Genomic DNA, 19260 nt, shown 5'->3' with positions numbered 1-19260 from the left:
CAGCTTTGCATAAATAAATGATCTAAGTGGGCGGACCAAAACGGTTTCAAGCTAAACCCACAAAAAAGTTTGTGTCCTGTTTTCTAACAAGAGAGGCATAATGGTGGACCCCGCAATAGATCTAAATGGAGAACAGCTATCTATGAGCCATGAACACAAATTTCTAGGAATCCTTTTAGACAGTAAGCTGACTTTTGTACCACGCCTGAAGTATCTGAAATCAAAGTGCCTCAAGTCTATGAACCTGCTGAAGCTCCTGTCACGTACATCTTGGGGAAGCGACAGGCAGTACCTTTTAAAGCTGTACAAAAGTCTAATATTAACACGCCTTGACTGCGGAGCAATAGTCTATAATTCTGCCGGACCTAGTGCTCTGAAAATGCTAGATCCTATTCCCCACTTAGGTATCCGCCTTGCTACAGGCGCCTTTAGGACTAGCCCTGTGCAAAGCCTCTACGGGGAATCAAAAGAATGGTCATTGCACTACCAAAAGACATATTTAACTTTCTCCTACGCCCTAAAAGTTAACTCAGATGCTAAACATCCTTGTCATTCTACTATATGCGACTTGTCCACTGCTAGGCCGTTTCGTAACTGCCCGGCCACTAGGCCTCCTCTGTCCCTCCGATTTGAAGCACTCAGAAAAAACAGGGGTCCCTCTTTTACACAATGTCCTAATGGCTCCTACACGGCTTCCACCGCCTTGGGAGTGGCAGAATATCCATTGTGACTTCTCTTTCTTAGAAATATCGAAACGAGCCCGGAGGCACACATATATTTGCATTTTCTGGAACTCAAGGAGAAGTACTCATGGGATGAATTTTACACAGATGCTTCGAAGTCTCCAGCTGGTGTTGCTTACGCAGCACTGGGACCCTCACTTTCAACATCTGGACCACTAAACCCACACACCAAGGGAGCTTTTCCTTCATTCACCTCTTTCGAGCTTCTTGCCACAGGCCGCAGCGTCTGAGTTGCTGCCGGCCCGTAATGACTTTAAGACTGTTAATTTACTCTCACTGTAAATAATGTAAATAAACCTCCAAGTTTTCATCCCGACGTCCTCCTCAACCTCGGCCAACTCCCGCACCCAACGGCAAGGTCCAAAAGCTGGGGGACAGCAATTGGGATCGTCCTCCAGATCCAACATCTGGTGGCAGCGGTGGGATCGTCTCCAAATCCAACAACTGGTGGCAGCGCTACGGATGAACCTTCATCGAGAGAAATCATGAGGAACCCGGAACAGCAAAAAAGTCTTCGTCCAAAAGGAGTCCAGAGGAACTTGGAATAGCTAAGAAGAGAGAGCCTTCGTCCAAAGTAGTCCTGAGGAACTGGGAACAGCGAAGAGCGAGCCTTCTACCCAGGGAGTCCTGAGGAATCGGGAACAGCGGACCAATGAACCAGATGGCAGGGTGCTGCAACTGTAAGTGAGCGCGTGGTTTTTTTCCTTTTGATTCGCCAGACTTCAAATGTTGTGTGTTCATTTTGATAGTTCTAGGAATCGGGAATTGTTTGCATATTGTGTGTTTGCACAAATTAATTAAGGAAAACAGTTCTAACCACCGGTCGGGGCAGCTGCCATGGATCTTAGAAGGTTGACAAGGTTAGACTTGTTGGTGTGCGACAATTTGGGAGTTGAGGCGGACGAACAGATGAAAAAGCCAGCTATCATAAAGGCGATTCAAGATAGTGGCAATGATGATGAAAGCATTGAGATTGCTTGGGAGGTGATACAAGAACCACGGAAGCGTGAGCGTCGTGAACGTGAGCGTGAACGTCGTGAACGTAAGAGTGAGCTCAGTAAGCGTCAAGAACGCGAGAATGAATGGAAGCGTGAGCTTCAAGAACTTACTCTTAGATGTGAGCGTCAAGAACGTCGGCGTGAGTGTCAAGAACGTGAACGTGAGTATCAAGAACGTGAGCGTGAGCAAAAGTACGAGAGAGAGAAGGCAGCATTGTTAAAAGAGATACAATATTGTGAGCAGTTAAAGGCGCAGAGACAACGGCTGTCTGAAACTTAGGCAGTACAGAGCACAAGAATGAGGAAGTATCTAGCGGATTTTCGCCAAAAGCCAACGAGAAGAGTAGTGCCTGTGAGATTGGCTGCACATTCATAGGTGAAGGGAAAAGACTAGCTGCTAACGATGCCTTAATGAAAACAGAGGCCGTTAAAGGCCAGAGTGAGAGCGACGAGGTGCTGTGCCAACAGAGGACTGTAGAGACAGCTGGCCAGCTGTGAACAAATTGGCACAGTTACCGTGCGTGTGCGTCGCATCTCATGGTATCGAGGTCGTTAGCAAGGCACAGGGTACTGTTGGCCCGACAGACACGAGCACCCATGTCGAGCCAGATCTGCGTGCCAAAGGGAAGTGCCAGCTGAACGATGCAGTTGAGGGCAGTTCGCAGGATTGCGAGCGCCGTAGCTCAAGAGAAGACAACTGCATGGTTCAGGGATCGGTGCAGCTCTCCGCCAGTCTAGGTAGCCAAGAGATGGATGATCTAATTAGGAATCATTTGGACTGTGCGCGTGAGACAACGATTGAGACCGACGGGCTGTGTGTCGATGCACAGCGGGAGCTGGGCAATGCACTGGAGGGCAGTTCGCAAGAGTGCAAGTTGCATAACTCGAGTAAAGCCTGCTGCATTGTTCCAGAGCCGGTTGAGCTGTCCGCCAGTCGAGGCAAAGTGAGAGTAGATTTAAATGTAAATCACTCAGACTGTTTGGGTAAGAGACCGATCCGGGCCGACGAAATGTGTACCGGCCAGCACGAGGTGCCAGAAGGCGACATGAAAGCGAGTTCAAAGAGAAAGCGCCGCAGAAAGAAGCGCACTAAAGATCGGAATGCGGTAGCTAATGTAGCGCAGCCAAAGTCAGCGAGAGGCGCGAAAAGCCAGGGCACGAGGAAAAGAAAGGTGCGGTCGTCGTTGACAATGTTGGCGCACCTAACATGTTCGAGCCACCGGTCAAAAGGAGACCGAGAAACATGTTCTGCACGGACGCGGACATAGGGCACGGGGCAGTTATGTTCCTTGTCGGTCCGTCGTTCTTTTCGAAGTTCAGCGTGTAGTACAAAAAAGCGCAAGGTGGCAAGACGAGACCAGGTGGTAGGGAGTCGTGACGCGGTTAATCGAGTTCGTGTTGAAAGCGAGGCGCCAGGACGCAAATTTGCAGGAGACTGTAACGTCTTGAGGGAGCTGATAGTGAGTCAGCCCTTTTGTTGTTCCTCGGTAGCCAAAATAGCTTTCGAACCACGACCACCCCGGGTACGGCTCAAAAGTATAAGTCAGTCGTAAGCGTTTGGAACGGGGGGCCAAGAGAGCTTCCGTAGAAGTGAAACGTGTTGTGCTTTTTTTTTTAGCATTTGAAAATTTTCGCGATTTGAGGCTAGAGTTTCTTTCAGTAAGTAAGGTATGAGCTTTCTTTATGTTTTCGTTTGAGAAGCTCCAAGGTTTGAAAGAGGTGTTTTATTTAAACAATTAGTTTGCGAGTGCTAGTTAATGAGTATGTAGGCTTTCTTTATTTTTGTGTGCATGAGTAACATGAAGGTCAAGGTTATCGTTGGGAGGCCTATCGTAACGCGCGTGTGTATTAGTTAACCTTTTCTTTTTTTTTTATTTTCTAAGGTAAGCGCGTAGGTTTTTAGTAAGCGCGTCATTTGCACTAAGAGTTCTTAGTTCCTTTAGCACGTGTCCTGTGTGGACGGAAGGAAGCAGACTTATGACTGGGTTGCTCGTGTGTGTCTAGGGCGGCCGTATTCTGACTTCTCTAGTTAGCGTGCATGGAACTAGTTATTAAAAGACGCATCATTTTAAGGTTTCTGCGGAGTGCGTGAGTCCCGCAAGTTTAATTGCTCGCGTAAGTTACGTGTCCTGTAGGGACTAAAGAAAGAAACGTGAGTAAGCGTAATCAAAAGTTTGCCTATGACGCAAGTACGCATTCTGATTAGTGACCACAAGGCTAGCACGCTTGTGATTACGTACTTGTGAAGATGGCCAGACTGTTCAGGGGCAACAGTATGTGAGATAAGTACGCCACTGCGCTAGGGTGAGAACAGGCTGTTCGCGAAATTAGGCCACTTAAGTTATGTTCGGCTGTTTTCATTATTTGTTTGCAACGACAACGACCCTTTGTTTTGCTACAACAAAAACACTCTGGTCTTGTCGGCATTCGGGGAGAAATGGATAGCGGTTTGGAAAGGTGGTTGGAACTGCTTTGTCAAAATTGGGAAAATAAAAGATCAGGGTTCATTTTGACTCAGTAATAGCCTGGCGAGTCAGGGGTGAAGAGCCTGCGCTTACACGTGGTGCAGCGCTGTGTTGCTTTGTTTGTTTGACATACATTCTCCAGGGCCCAGGATACCGAAGTTCGTCACATGAGGCTCGACACCACTACCCTACAGGTTCTTTCAGCGTTCCTCATGGCCAGCGAATTGATTTCACCGGCCATTCCGAACTTCCGGGGCGAGGACGAGCTGTTAGATACGGGACCGTTTCCTGAGCCTACTTCGAGTTCACCAGACCACATCGAATCGCGTCACACCTAATTAAGGAGCGCAGAAGCACGTATCCCACATTCCCGAGGTGCGGCACATGCAAACGAGTTGGCGTCCCCCACCTCGTGCGCCACAGGTGGAGCTATTCACTGCTTGACTCTTCGCGAAAGTGTAGCAGGAGCCTGGTACTGTTCTAGGTAACGTGGGTCCCGAAGCAAGACGGCTGTAATGCACCGTGAAGCCCTGGCAGCAATCCCCCCCATCTGCCTTTGTCACGGCGCTTGCAAGTCAGGATGGCAATACCGCAGAGAGAAGTAAGTGCTCGCACAATTGGGGCCCAAGGAGCGACCCTGTGTGCCGGGTGTGACACAATCGCACGGGCGCCTACCATTGGCCGAAAATGACGACACCTGAGCAGGCTCGCCGTTTGGCCGAAAATGGTGTCACCTAAGCGGGCTCGCCCATTGGCCGAATGTGACGTGACTTCGAGACACTGAAGGGCTTAAAAGCAGCAAGGGAGCTTTCCCTTCGTTCACCTCTTTCGAGCTTCTTGCCACAGGCCGCAGCGTGCGAGTTGCTGCCGGCCCGTAATGACTTTAAGATTGTTAATTTACTCTCACTGTAAATAGTGTAAATAAACCTCCAAGTTTTCATCCCGATGTCCTCCTCAACCTCGACCAACTCCCGCACCCAACGGCAAGGTCCAAAATCTGGGGGACAGCAATTGGGATCGTCCTCCAGATCCAAGACTGGACACGCTGGAGGAATTGTAGTCTGTGCGAGCCATGCAGCTTTCCCTCCAAAAACTGCACCATCTAGTTTTTCAATCGGTAGTCAGGAGTGCGGGGGGCCGGTTGCAGGGGTGATGTCGAGCGTCGGAGAGGGGAGGGCGAGCGGCGGCGCCCTGGACGGTAGTTGTGAGGCGCTTCGGAAGGTGGAGAAAGGGAGTGGGGAGAGCCGGCGCTGGTAAGGACTCGAAGGAAGCATCGGGTCTCTCTCATAAATATCGTAGCGACGGCGGTCGTCCTGTTGTCGTCTTCGGCAAAAATGCGATATGTGACCGGGAATACCACAATAATAATAAATGGAGCGTGGCGTAGGCTGGGTAGTGTAAAATCCTGTGGAGGCGGAAGGGGTGGTAGAGTCGCCAGATAGTTGGGGGCAGTACCAGGAGATGCTGTCCAAACGAACGCTGGTTGCATAGCCGCAACCTGAGCTTACGAGGTGGATGGCGAAGGAGGGCCACAGTTTGCAGCGCAGGTCATGGAAGATAGCTCCTCTTTGATGATGTCGTGCAGGCCAGGAACCGAAGGCTGAGGCTGGAGAACGGGAGGACTGAGCAGGCCACACGCTTGGAGCTCTTCGCGTATGAGAGTCCGAATCAGTATACGCAGGTCGGTATCCGACGAAGGGGGCGCGTCACCGGCGACAGGTTGTAAACAGATGGCCTGCAGTGCATCCAGGTGTTGGCAAGTCGCGATCACATCATTAACAATATTAGGATTCTGGATCGCCAGTGTGTTGAACGTGACGTGAGCAGTGCCCTTTAGGATGTGACAAACACGATCAGGTTCCGTCATGGTGGCGTCAACACTGCGACAAAGGGCGAGGGTGTCCTCTATGTAAGATGTGTATGTTTCCCCGCGAAGCTGCGTGCGTCCATCAAGCTTTTTCTTGGCGACCTCAGAGCGGACGTTAAGAGCGCCAAAAATCTGCCGAAGCTGGTGTTTGAATGCCGCCTAGTCAGGCAAGGTGCTCTCGTGGTTGAGGAACCAAGTCCTGGCAACGTCAGTGAGGTAGAATGTGACGTTGTGAAGCTTGTGCATGTCATCCCACCGGCTAGACTCACTCACGTGGTCATAATTGTCCAGCCAGTCATCAACGTCATCACTACGAAGGCCAGAGAACATGGTGGGATCGCGCTGCCACATCCTGACAGTCCATGAAGGGACCGCCGGTGGGGAAGAGACGGTGACGCCGGAGACTCCTGGAGGATCTTCTTGGGGCATCCTGGCGGAAAGGTAGAGCAAGCGGCGGCTTGAACCAAGCTCCAGGGAAATTCGAAGGCGTAGAGGACCAAGGGATCGAAAGCAGCCTCCACCACTTGCGAGACAGCTGTTAAGCCTCAATGGTTTATTGTGCTGGTCACGCGCTGAAGACGATGATGCTGGCCATGATGATGAATACATACAGATGAAGAAGATGAAGGGGTAATATAATGCTCACAATATATTCAAGCGCCACGAAAGTTTCATTGTTATAACCGATAATTGTTCGATAAAGTGGAAGCTTGGGCAAGTTGGTGATTCAATATCGACATGTCTGCAGAGCACAAAAGACGAGGACAGAAGAAAGAACACAACACCTGTGTTGTGTTCTTTCTTTTGCCCTCATCTTTTGCGCTGTGCGCTGTGTGTGTGTGTGTGTGCGCGCTGTGTGTGTGAAAACTTTTTGTCCAGCAAGTTAATAGGGTGGGCAGAGCTGTTGTTAGAAAACTATATTGCAGGGAGGCCAATGCTCCTCCCCATCACCTTCCTCAGTCCAGCTGCTGCTGATGTTGACATGTTTAACTGTTTAGCTCTGCTATCCTGCGCTCTCTGATCGCATCTAACAAGCCACAGCTGTCGGTGATCAAGAATGGCACTGCTATAACAAATGAAAAGAGGGGTTACGGCAAGCAGCATGAGAGCTCTGCCAAGGCATTGCTTTGGTGGCCCCAAAAGGGGCCTTTTAAGATATGCGAGAAGGTTGCTGCGGCAGCCTGTCAGCTTCAGAAGTACAGAAGAAACGCTGGGGCGAGATCGCCACAAGCATCTCGCCACATACTTCTCACTGGCTTCTCGAGAAAAGCCCATGTCCATCAGCCTTGCTTGCATTGTGCAAAGCTTGCCAACATCCTTCTCCAAGGCATTCAGGTGCTTCACGTAGTGCAGCGGAAGGTCCCTTGTGAAAATGAAGTCCTGGTGGAGGGCACTAAATCATCTGCAGGGCCAACAGTGAGGACAACTTTGAGGCTGCCCTGCCATATCATCGCCGTCGCTATCTGATGCAAGCATGTTCGTGGCGATTGCCTCATCGATTAGAAGCATTTCGTTTCCAAATCTATAGCAGTATGCTTTCTTTTCACCAGCAACGTCTTGCATTGCTGATGATCAGTGGGCAATTAGCCATCTTCCGTTTTGGTGTGAAGTCTAGCGAGGCTGAGAAACCATGTGGCAGGAACGACTTAGACACAACCAACAAAGATGACCATGAGTGACTCATTGGCAGAACTGCACAGAATGAGGGGCCAGCGAGCAATCTGTGAGCAACCCAGTGTAGCTGGCGCGGTTCATTTGTGTTTCGGATGGTGGTGCTGCATACAGCTATGGGCTCATTCGTGTTGAGAGAGTTGGAAAGGCGACAGCAGAGATGCGTGCGAGGCTGATGATGTGGAGAAGGCTGGAAAATGAGCACGCAGCAGCTGTTGGGGCATTGGGCAATCCGCAGTGACTTGAATTTCTTTTATTTTTCTTCCTTTCATAGACTTCACATTTCATTAGCTTTCGGCAGACAGCCAACAACCAGACTTCATCCTTATAACCGATAATGCGGCATAGGGGCATTGTAGTAAATGGGTTATTTCACCATAGAAAACATATAAAAGTTGAAGCAGCAGCTTCTAATTGTTATAACCGATATATTGTTAAAACTGGTGTTGTTATAAGTGGGTTAGACTGTAGTTGAGTAGCAGATGAGTGAGCATCTAGCGCTAGATCTAGCGATCTAGCGAAGATATTAGATACCAGATAGGCATCAGCTTTTACGAGCACAGGGAACAGAAACAGCCCACAAGATGAAACCAAAACTGGTCACTGAAATGCCAACATAAAGACGCCGGTGAATGAAAACCAAGAGACTATGGAGGGAAAAAAAAAATTCCTTGTATCAACACGGGGTACCAGCACTTGCTGGGCAAGAAAGAGTTGAAAAATTGGTGCACTTTTCAAACATAAAGATGGTGCCATAAATATGTGGCATCGACCATTTGGAACTTGTACACAGTACCATATATTTATGGCATTGACCCTCAAAGGGTGGACTCGAACTTTGATATCTCGAAATGTCGGTGCCAGCACGCTTTTATTATTGCAAGGCTCAAATTTATGCATGTCAACAATGGGGACTGCTCTATCTTGGCAGCAGAGGACGTGCTAGCCCATTCCTACCGTATTTACACGATTGTAAGTCGACTGGAATTTAAGTCGCCCCCCCCCCCCCCCCAATACCGCGTGACAAGGGAAAAAAAAGAAGAGCATACCCGAGGGCGCATTCGATAACAAAAATTTATTAGTAGCTGACATGGTCACTGGACTACTCATCTTCACTAGTGCTGCCATCGTCATTGTTGCTACGGTCCCACAGCAGTCAGCGCCCCGCGAAATTTCGCATTTGGCAAATGACCGCACCACATCTTGTGGAACAGCAGCCCACGCTGAAGGTACCCAGCCACACGCAGCTGTCAGGGAGGCTCTTTTGACAGGTCCGGTGGCATAATTTCGCGGTCTTCTGCCGCCAGCCGCTCGTTGTACTCACGGCGGAGCAGGTCCTTAAAAGGCAAAGATCCGGGCTTGTTTCATGACCATATGTCGCACTTCAGTGGCAGGGACCGATCACGCATTTCAGCGATGTACGCTGCAAGCTTAGCCTACAGCTCCGGAAAGCGTCGAGACTTCGGCATGTTAGGAATTTCTCACTTGCCGTCACAGATGAAAATTTCGCTTCGCTGCAGTCGTCACTCTTGCACCACCCATTCAGAAGCATTGAACTTGCGCCCCGCTGCGCTGTGAGTTGCTTCTTCGGCGTAAAGGATGGCAGCCCTTTTGAACGCTGCTGTGAACGAGTGCCGAAAGATTTGTGGGCCTGGAGCACTCATGACGACTGAGGAAGCATAGAAGTAGCACGTAGCCGGCAGTCAAGTGGAACGCGTCAAACCAATGCCTTTTGTCAAACTATGGAGAAACCCGCGAGCGGTGTCTGCTCTTCCATGAACTACCGATACTCCCCGCAAGCGCCGTTGTTCTGAGGGGGCCGCCGCGAATGGAGCAGTGGCGCTTCTGTCAACTATCAATGCCCCCCATGAGTGTTGCATGCACTGTAAAACTGTAAAAAGTTTTGAAAAACCCTTCCAAAAAGCGAACAAACACGCGGGATAGCGAAAAGCTACGGGTAGGGCCTTAGAGCAAACATAAAATTGTAACTACGTTGTAGCTCCCATTGGTCTCGCTTTTTTGGCGGTGCCATGTTTTGGTTGCGATTGTAAGTGGACCCCCCCACTTCAGATTTTCAAATTTAAAAAAAAGCAGTCGACTTACTATTGTGTAAATACAGTACTTTCTGAACTGAGGTTTTTAGGTTCTCCTTGTTGGCTATCCTTTCCTTCAAGGGCTACACAGCTGACAAGATGAAGATTGCCTGCACCCAGCCGCGACGAGTTGCTGCCATGAGTGTGGCTGCTCGAGTCTCTGAGGAGATGGGTGTCAAACTGGGAAATGAGGTGAGTATTCTGACAGCTCATAAGCTACCTGTTCCTGTTTGTGAACCAGATGTCGTACTGTAAACTTGTTCGAGAAAAAGCTCTGTTACGCTAAATTCTCTGAACAGTTTGGGGGCCTTTGTTTGGTGTCCTATACAGTAAAAGCTAGTTAATTTTCATTCCGTGGGCATGTTGCGAAAATTCAAATTATACAAAATTCAAACTAATAAAAGTCCAAGAAAAAATTGCTCGGTTAAGGCGCTTATATAGTCTGACATAGCGTCAGCGTGGGTGTACATGCTCGCTCATGCTGCCACATTGACGAGAACAATGTTTATAGTTGGCGCAGCCAATGTCACCGGTTACGGCCAGCATGGTACGACTTGTCCGACATCAAGATGGCTCTTGTTCCATCCGCGCGTTCTTCAAGCTGATTGCGCTGACCCACAATGCATTACGGTAAGAAAAAAGGTGCCCACACCGCTTCGCCGACGGTCGTAGATAGCCATTCAAAGTGGCACATGGTTTGGGGATAGTTCTGCGCATGCTCTGAAGAGAGCAGCCGACGGCGTGCGTGTCAAGGTATACTGGCATTTCGGCTACCATAGCGCAAGCAACGTAGCATGACTGGCCACAAGTCGCTTACTTACGTGTGATAAACGTCGGACTATAAACTTGCCTTGAGCCGCCAACGCTAGCCGCAAGAACAAGAGCTGCTCTTTAAAATGCACTCACGAAATTCACCACAACCTGCTGTGATGTTGCTCTTCATTGTACTCCTGTAGCTGCACCGGCTGCACGATGCTGAGTTCCACAATACATATAGGTGGCATCCAGACACGCTTCGAAGAGATGCTTTCCTTAGTAACAGCCACAAATCTTAAAGGTTATGCTTTTTGGTAGTGCTAGCACTGATAAATCTTACGTTCACCATGTTTTAAACATTACCTGTCACTGCTTCTCGGCAGAGCACCTTGTATAGAAAGAGCACAGCCTCCAAGATGTAACGTGAAACATGCAGCACTGCATCTGCATTTGTATCTTGAAGGTCTTGAGAGAGGGAGAGAAACGACCTGCAACAGAGGCATTGGCCATGCTTGGCCAGGCCCAAACGTGTCTCTCTCCTGTCAGGCCTCTACAAAGGGCTGCAAATGGAAAGAGCAAAGCTGCGTGGCCTTCACGGCAACACCAGCATCACCAACGTGCTCCCACTTGCAACACTAGGAACACCATCCACAATGGTGCAGAGTTCCAATTATGGGTGGTGGTACAGATTACAGTGTGAATTAGCAGGATGCATTACATATTGCTGTGAATACATTGCTGGACGGACTGCGGCGGCCACTTCGAATCATCCAAAATTTTCATTTAATGAGTTGTGAATTATCAGACCTTTACTGTACTGTGTGTTTCTGCAAGGATTGTGTTAGATTATTAAAAACATGCAAATGGCGAATTTTACTCCCCAAGCTTGGTAGCAGTGGTAGACATTAAAATTGGCTCAGCAATTGCCAATGCAATCACTGATTAAAAAAGTTTTGCTAGATAACTTTTTCATTAATTACTTTTTTAGGGCGTGTTATAATTGCAGAAGTGAAGTCAGTCGGCCAGCATTCAAAGCGTAATATTTTGCTAGAAACCTTCTGCCTTGACCAAGTTTCGAGAAATTAGTGCTCAAAATCTGCAGCCAAATGCACTGCTTTTTCAGTTAATAATATATTTCCACACTGTGGAAAAGTTCACTATGAAAAACTGCAAGTGAAAGTGAGCACCATGACTATGTGGTATGATGGGAATCATTATGCCCATTTGTAGTCTAATATTGAGCCATATACTTCAACTGGTGATGCAAGCGATTTCTGGGGAGTGATGTAGTGGGCGGTCAAAGCAATATGGTTTGTGTTACAGTGTGTCGCATTGGTCCTTTTGTTAGGTAACACCTCTCTTAATGATTCGCTCACAGCTTTCTACTCCATTTGACCCTAAGTCTGTAGCTATGGCCAACAGTTGCACCAAGGCCACTTCTGCACCCATCGACTAAGTAGATTGTTTAGCATTGAAAATTGAATGGCCTTTACATGCCATATTCTCTGTATATGTACATTCCACTAGTCCACGTGACGTATTGTCATATTGTTTTGAAGCATTGTGTCAAGCACAGTCAATCCAGGATATACCAAACTCGGTTATATTGACTTATTGCCTATATCGAACAGTTGCAATATCCCCTTGGAAGTCCCATGCAACTGTACTGCGCGTGCGTCGAACTCCCGTTGCCTGTCGCATTCGATATATTGGAACACTGCACTGCGCTGGGCCCCTGCAAGAGCGCTTCTCCTAATTGGTTGCAACCACTTGCGTCATTGGAAATATTCATGGCCACGAAATGGCGCTGTTGTGGCAGATGCTGTTAAACAAAGCATTGAATCTGAAGGCCAGTACATGTCTTGGTGGAAAGAGGTGCGTGTCTCAAAATTTGGATGGCTCGCGCAGCTGAGATCTTATTTGCGCTCCTTAATGGTGGATCAGCTTTAGCAAGCTTCACTGCAACATAGAGGGTGATGCGGTGAAGCATATTGATAGGTAAATTGACATCGCCAAGCAGTGAAGCATGCTACCTGCGGCGTTCGTTATTGGAAATGTGATCGCCATGCTACTTCAAGAACGCAAAAAGCACCCCGTTGTCCCGTCCATTATGTGTGTTCCACTAGAAAGCGTGAATGGCACTCGGTCTTTTCACTGAGTGGCTTTGGGCATGGGAAGACAAACTGGAGATGTCTGCACCATCTGGTTTGTCTTGTAGAGTTACTGTGAACAGCGTTTTACCGTTCTGTGTGTGGCCAAAAAGCAATATGACTCCAAGTCTCGCTCGCACAGGCTTTTACATTACAGTTTAGATTTAACAAAACCACGACATGCCACACTTGCACTATGTGGAAAGACCACCGTGGCAGTGGTGACAAGACTTGCTGTGCAATTTGCAGGCCCATATTGAACGCGTTTCAATTGTGCTCACAGGGAGACATCAGTGGAAATGCGACTCAGGTGTTCTGCAGGTTGGAAGCTACTTACAAATCTAACATTGTATGCATGGTCGTGACTCATTACGACATATGACAGTTGGCTGTTTAGATGGCAACAGTGTATTGTAAGACACTTGCAGCTGGACACGTTCATGCGTGATTTGCAATACAGGTAGGCTGATGCATTCAAGCTGGTTTGCTCCTGCACTGTGCCCATTTCTACTTCGTCTTGCATAAAAACATGCAACAAGGATGGCGATGCATTAGGCGCTCTGTGGTCCAGGTGACACGGGCTTTTATGGTTGGCATTGCGATCATATTATCAAAGACCATTCCGCAGCGTGAGTGACTACATTCATGCGCAAAGAAAGAAAGAAAAAAAGTAAACTCTCTGCATTTGACATGGGCTTGGAGAAACTAATCAGAAAATTGTCACGTTTCACAATCTAGGGAGAATGTATGAGACATGCGGAGTTTTCATATATGCGTGTTAAAATATGCAGGTATGCATATTTTATATTTTGAATTATCGATACCTATATAGAATGATTTCGTGATCTTCTTTGAGTTTGATATATCTGGGATTGACTGTACTATGTTATCGCACTCCTAATATGGCTGGCATGTCAAACCATTGATATGGGAACAGTGCTTCACACACTGTAGTTGTGCATTGCTCCAGTGGTTGTTTTGGTGGTAATCAGCAAATCAACATACTGGGCTTTACTCATGGGGGAAATGTCATGCTCTATAACTGTGCATGGAGGCGGTGTGACAACTTTCCCTGAATATTGCTGTTGAGCTATTTTCTTTGAGTTTGGGCATCATGCAGATAAACGTGTAGCATGCGTCTAATGGGCACCTGTTTCGGCTCTGGGGAATTTCACATATTTGCTACATGACCAAGCATAGTCAGTATATAAAATGTGAAATGTGTATAGTTCATAATGAAACTTTACATTATTTTGACACATCCATGTTCACTATAACAAGGTTCAGCTGTAGTTGTTTCAGAATCTCTTGCCCCAGACACTGCAAACACAAAGTGCCTGCTGTTGGCCAACATGGCTTCTAAACATGATTGGCACATTCTATCCTCTGCTACCCTCTGAACCTGTCTGTCTGCATGTCTTTCAGGTGGGTTACAGTATTCGATTCGAGGACTGCACATCAGAGCGGACAGTGCTGAAGTACATGACAGATGGCATGCTTCTCAGGGAATTTCTGTCTGAGCCAGATTTGGCTAGCTACAGGTATGACAACCTTCGTGCCCTTTTGCGCTGTTGGTTTTGCCATTGATAGCATCATTGGGTGAGATGGAACATGTTTATAGCATTGCTCCCCGTCCTACGATGTGTTTGTTCATAGACTGTCTCCATGCAAATATTTGTTTAATAGAATCAGCGACTGATTTTTGGGAAACAGATGGGACTGCATAAATGTTTGAATGATCGGGTTGTCCAGAAAAACTTTTTTTTTTTTTTGTGACAGAGTGCACATAGATCAGCCTGGAAAATCAAGTGACACACCACGTGGCGTCTGAAATTTCAGTTGCCATTATACATTGGTGTCGGTGGCCACAAGAAAGTCTAAATTATCAAGCAGGTTAAAAAATCATATGTCCGAAATAATCATCCTTGCGCACTGTGGAGCTTCAGGCTAACGTGCCCAGACCTGGCTAGCAAAGGTCTAAGGAGACACGTAGCTCGTCCCCACTCCGCAGCGTACGCAAAGGGGCGCCGCGACGGGTTCACTGACTCACTGGCAAAGCGTAGAGACAACTCCAGCCACGGTACCAATGAATGGGGGTTGATTCCCTGTTCTGTACAGAATGCGCGTACAATACAGGAATGCGGCACTAGGGTGGCAGTCGCAGACTACGGGTGAAAGCTCTTGGGACGTCTGCTCCTTCACACTGGCTCTTCCGAGCAGGTTCGCCACACGGAAAGTGGCCGCCTTGCTCAGAGGGGCACGGGACCAAGTGGGTTTGCATGTCCGACATCCACGAGCACCGAAAGTCAATCTGTTGGGCGAAGGCGCCCGCGTACCCCCGATGCTGAAGGAGAGAGAAGCCGAGGAGAGGGCAAGAGGCGCCCGCTCCTCAGGCACTGTTCCTGTGCCCGGCGCATGGCGTAACGTGAGCCACGCGCGCAAGCAGCAGGCTCCGCATCGCGCTGGTGCCAGCGATCGCGAGGGCGAATGGCCCAAGTCGTGCGTGAACAGGAAATAGGGGTCCAAAAAGGGTCCCCACAACACTAAGGTGCAAACCACAACAGGTGCTCCATCAGCCGTTGCTTCTTTTAGTGCTCATTTTTGTCAATATTTCGACACATGTTGCTGGAGCAAGAATACTAAGAACTGAGGGACTTGATTTTCTATTAGCGACAATCATATGAAGCCAACGAAAGGTTAAGGGAAATTGACTGTTCTTTAATTTAAATATAGAATAACTGAAAAGGAAGTAAAAAGAAAGGCAACTGTCTCTCAGTGGAGCCGAATCCACTAGGGCCTCTAAATGATGCATGCGATTCTCTATTGCCAGCTCTTGACGTAACAGCGATTTTTGGCGCAAATGACTCAATGTAGCGAGAGCACGGCTTAACCTTCAACACAAGGACGGAGGCAAAAAATTATGTCGCAATCTGTTGCACCCTGCGTGAGTACACCCTCTTTAAAATGCGTTGTTGGTTGAAAATGAGTGCATACTCTACCACTATAGCATCCCTTAATCCATGATTGACTATCAGAAACTGAAATTAGTGAGAGGCAATTTTGGCAACGGGGCTTATGATTGACCTGTTTCTAATCAAGGTAGCATGGGATCACTTCACTGCAGTGTGGTCATAGTGGACGAGGCACACGAGCGCACACTTCACACGGATATCCTGTTTGGCCTGGTTAAGGACATAGCACGATTTAGGCCAGACCTCAAGCTACTGATCTCCTCAGCAACCCTGGATGCTGAAAAGTTCTCTGAGGTGAGAACCCATTTGTCTTTTTTTTTTTTCATGGTGACTTAAATGTTAGTAGCAGGTTGCAAGGTGTAGCATGCTTTTTTTTAGCACTTCAGCAAGGGCAATCATGATTTTCATAACCTTTATTTGGCCCTTTTATGGCAACTGTAGAATGTGGAAACTTATAAAAACTTCTAGCTACTTAAGGGTCTAATCATACAGCCTGATATTAAGGCTCCTCTGTTGCAGTGAACTATGCACCCCTGTATCCAAGTTTCTTTCAGATACATCAAGCTTTTGTAGTTTCCACATCCTGCATATTTTATGGGCAGGTACATCTTTCTCTGACCAATACCCTGCTGACATACTGTATATATATATTCAAATCTAAGTCAACATATATATATATATATATATATATATATATATATATATATATATATATATATATATATATATATCCTTCCGTTTCTCTACCGGGGGTGTGCTTTAAAACCACGGCGCTGCAATTGTGCTTCAGTAATTCTTTCTTTTTTTTCTCCTACCTTAAACTCATTCTCTTAACTACTACACGCAGCAAAAAAGCAACAGCACTCGCATTCGATCCCATAGATGAGATGAACATACCGTATTTACTCGCATAATGATCGCACTCGCGTAATGATCGCACCCCTAAATTTTGTCGTCAAAATTCGATTTTTTTTATTTCCCGCGTAATGATCGCGCCCCGAACTTGTCGCAGCGATATGTCGTGTGCTAAGTCTAGCGAATAATGATCGTGCTTACCACCTGTCGAATGCTACGCGAACGACTCTTTATGACAAGCCAAGCGGCCTGCACGCACTAAACATTCTTAAGTAGATGCCTCATTTCATTACTTTCATCACTTTCCGCACTTCTATGACAAAATGAGGTACAACCAAACTTGCCTTTATTATGGGTTGGCTTTATAATGGCTGATGTCAACAAAAACAATAAAGGCCCATTTCGATTCTTTTCATCTGCTTTTGCACTCGTGAGCACGCAACAAATCGCGCGCGGCAATGATATTAGCCACGTTCTCTTAACTACTACACGCAGAAACAAAGCAACAGCACTCGCATTCAATCCCTAGGATGAGATGAAATATATATATCTGTGTGTGTGTGTGTGTGTGTGTGTGTGTGTGTGTGTGTGTGTGTGTGTGTGTGTGTGTGTGTGTGTGTGTGTGTGCATACATATACATATAGAGAGGGAGAGAGAATTATCGGTCATAGCACTCGTTGTACAGCCCTCTGGGCCATTCATTTTTCGAAAGTTGTCGTGTTAGGGTTATTATAATTACACAAAGGGATTTCGCTCTCATGAGCAGCAGTCCTTGAGATAGTTACTCGGGCTAGCATCCCACGGTAAGCGTGCCACGCTCGCACCTGCTTACTCTGATACGTTAAAAGTGTACCCTATTCATACGCCGACGCTTGTAACACAGCTAAGATATTCGCCCACCCTTAGCGGAAACGTGCCGTATTAGCATAGTAGTGAAGACAGATGCCGCAGTTTCCGCAGCATGCCCGTCATGTGTTTATATGTCACTGGCTGCTAAGCGCGCCCACCTGTTTCTGTCCCCTCAAAATGGGGACGTATTCTGAAACGTTCGCCGCGGCGAACTTTTCGCACTGGCCACGCCTCCGCCGTAGCGGCGCGCGCTGAATGGCTGCTTTGACAAAACCGGAAATTCAGCTGGCGCAAGTGAATTTCCGGTTTTGTCAAAGCAGCCATTCAGCGCGCGCCGCTACGGCGGAGGCGTGGCCAGTGCGAAAAGTTCGCCACGGCGAACGTTTCAGAATACGTCCCATGGACATGGCTACGTTATTGCCGCAAACTTGCCGATATTAACGATATTATTCATCACTGATACGGAAGAAAGTGTTTCAATGCACGTAATGTACTCACGAGAAGAAAAAAACATCGCGTTCGGCGTGTTCGGCTTGCTCCGCCAGCCGCCATTTTCGTTTTGGTGTCCCGCACCCGCAATCTCACATCTCGCAGCAAACGCGGTACGAAAAAAAAATGTTTTTTTTTTTCGCGGGAAATTTAACCCGCGTAATGATCGCACCCCTGAATTTGCGTCAATTTTTCTGACAAAAAAAGTGCGATCATTATGCGAGTAAATACAGTATATATATGTATATCTATCTATCCATCTATCTATCTATCTATCTATCTATCTATCTATCTATCTATCTATCTATCTATATATATATATATATATATATATATATATATATATATATATATATATATATATATATATATATATATATATATATAAAAATTATCAGTCATAGCACTCGTAGTACTTCGCTCTAGTGAGCAGCAGTCCTTGAGATAGTTACTCGGGCTAGCTTCCCACGCTCGCACCTGCTTAACCTATTCCTAGACTCTAGAGCCGCTCGAGTTCACTCGATTCAAACTGAACTATGCTCGCGCAACCTTGGGCGATTGGAACGCACGTTATCTGTGCTTGGCCGGCAGAGAAGGGAGCCTTGTTCTGTCCACACAGCTCCATGTCTCAGTAAGGTGCCTGGTGTAGTCTCGTGCGGACGCCATCCTCTCGGCGAGAGCGGAGACTATCTTATGTTCCCTCATCTTTTAAAATGCTCATTACTTACAAGCATTTCTCTCGCAAACCATGCTTAGTTCAAGGGAATTTTCCATGTCTCAATAATTTCTCTCCTCTATACGAGTGCTGAATGCCATGTTATCGGTTGTGAACGAAACTTTTTCTCAAGTCTAAATTTATTAAGGTAGTTTTTCACGTGCGTACCATGGCTACACACATTTATATATCCTTCCGTTTCTCTACTACGGGTGCGCTTTAAACCCGGCACTGCAATTATGCTTCAGTAATTTTCCTTTCTTTCTTTTTTTCTCCGACTCTAAACTCGTTCTCTTAACTACTACACGCAGAAACAAAGCAACAGCACTCGCATTCAATCCCTAGGATGAGATGAAATATATATATCTGTGTGTGTGTGTGTGTGTGTGTGTGTGTGTGTGTGTGTGTGTGTGTGTGTGTGTGTGTGTGTGTGTGTGTGTGTGTGCATACATATACATATAGAGAGGGAGAGAGAATTATCGGTCATAGCACTCGTTGTACAGCCCTCTGGGCCATTCATTTTTCGAAAGTTGTCGTGTTAGGGTTATTATAATTACACAAAGGGATTTCGCTCTCATGAGCAGCAGTCCTTGAGATAGTTACTCGGGCTAGCATCCCACGGTAAGCGTGCCACGCT

The 19260-nt window shown here is 47.2% G+C and overlaps 1 protein-coding gene across 1 annotated transcript in view; it reads left to right on the top strand.

Annotated features, from left to right (window-relative positions):
- Positions 1-19260, top strand: part of l(2)37Cb (lethal (2) 37Cb) — a 298164-nt gene that overhangs the window by 137640 nt on the left and 141264 nt on the right. Inside the window, exons 11-13 of the mRNA XM_070529703.1 lie at positions 9919-10029; positions 14169-14284; positions 15868-16009. Coding sequence (XP_070385804.1) covers positions 9919-10029; positions 14169-14284; positions 15868-16009 — 369 coding nt within the window. The remainder of the gene's footprint in view (positions 1-9918; positions 10030-14168; positions 14285-15867; positions 16010-19260) is intronic.

The sequence above is a fragment of the Dermacentor albipictus genome, unplaced genomic scaffold, assembly GCF_038994185.2.
Source record: "Dermacentor albipictus isolate Rhodes 1998 colony unplaced genomic scaffold, USDA_Dalb.pri_finalv2 scaffold_28, whole genome shotgun sequence".
NCBI lineage: Eukaryota > Metazoa > Arthropoda > Arachnida > Ixodida > Ixodidae > Dermacentor > Dermacentor albipictus.
This window is presented reverse-complemented; position numbering and strand designations above follow the sequence as displayed.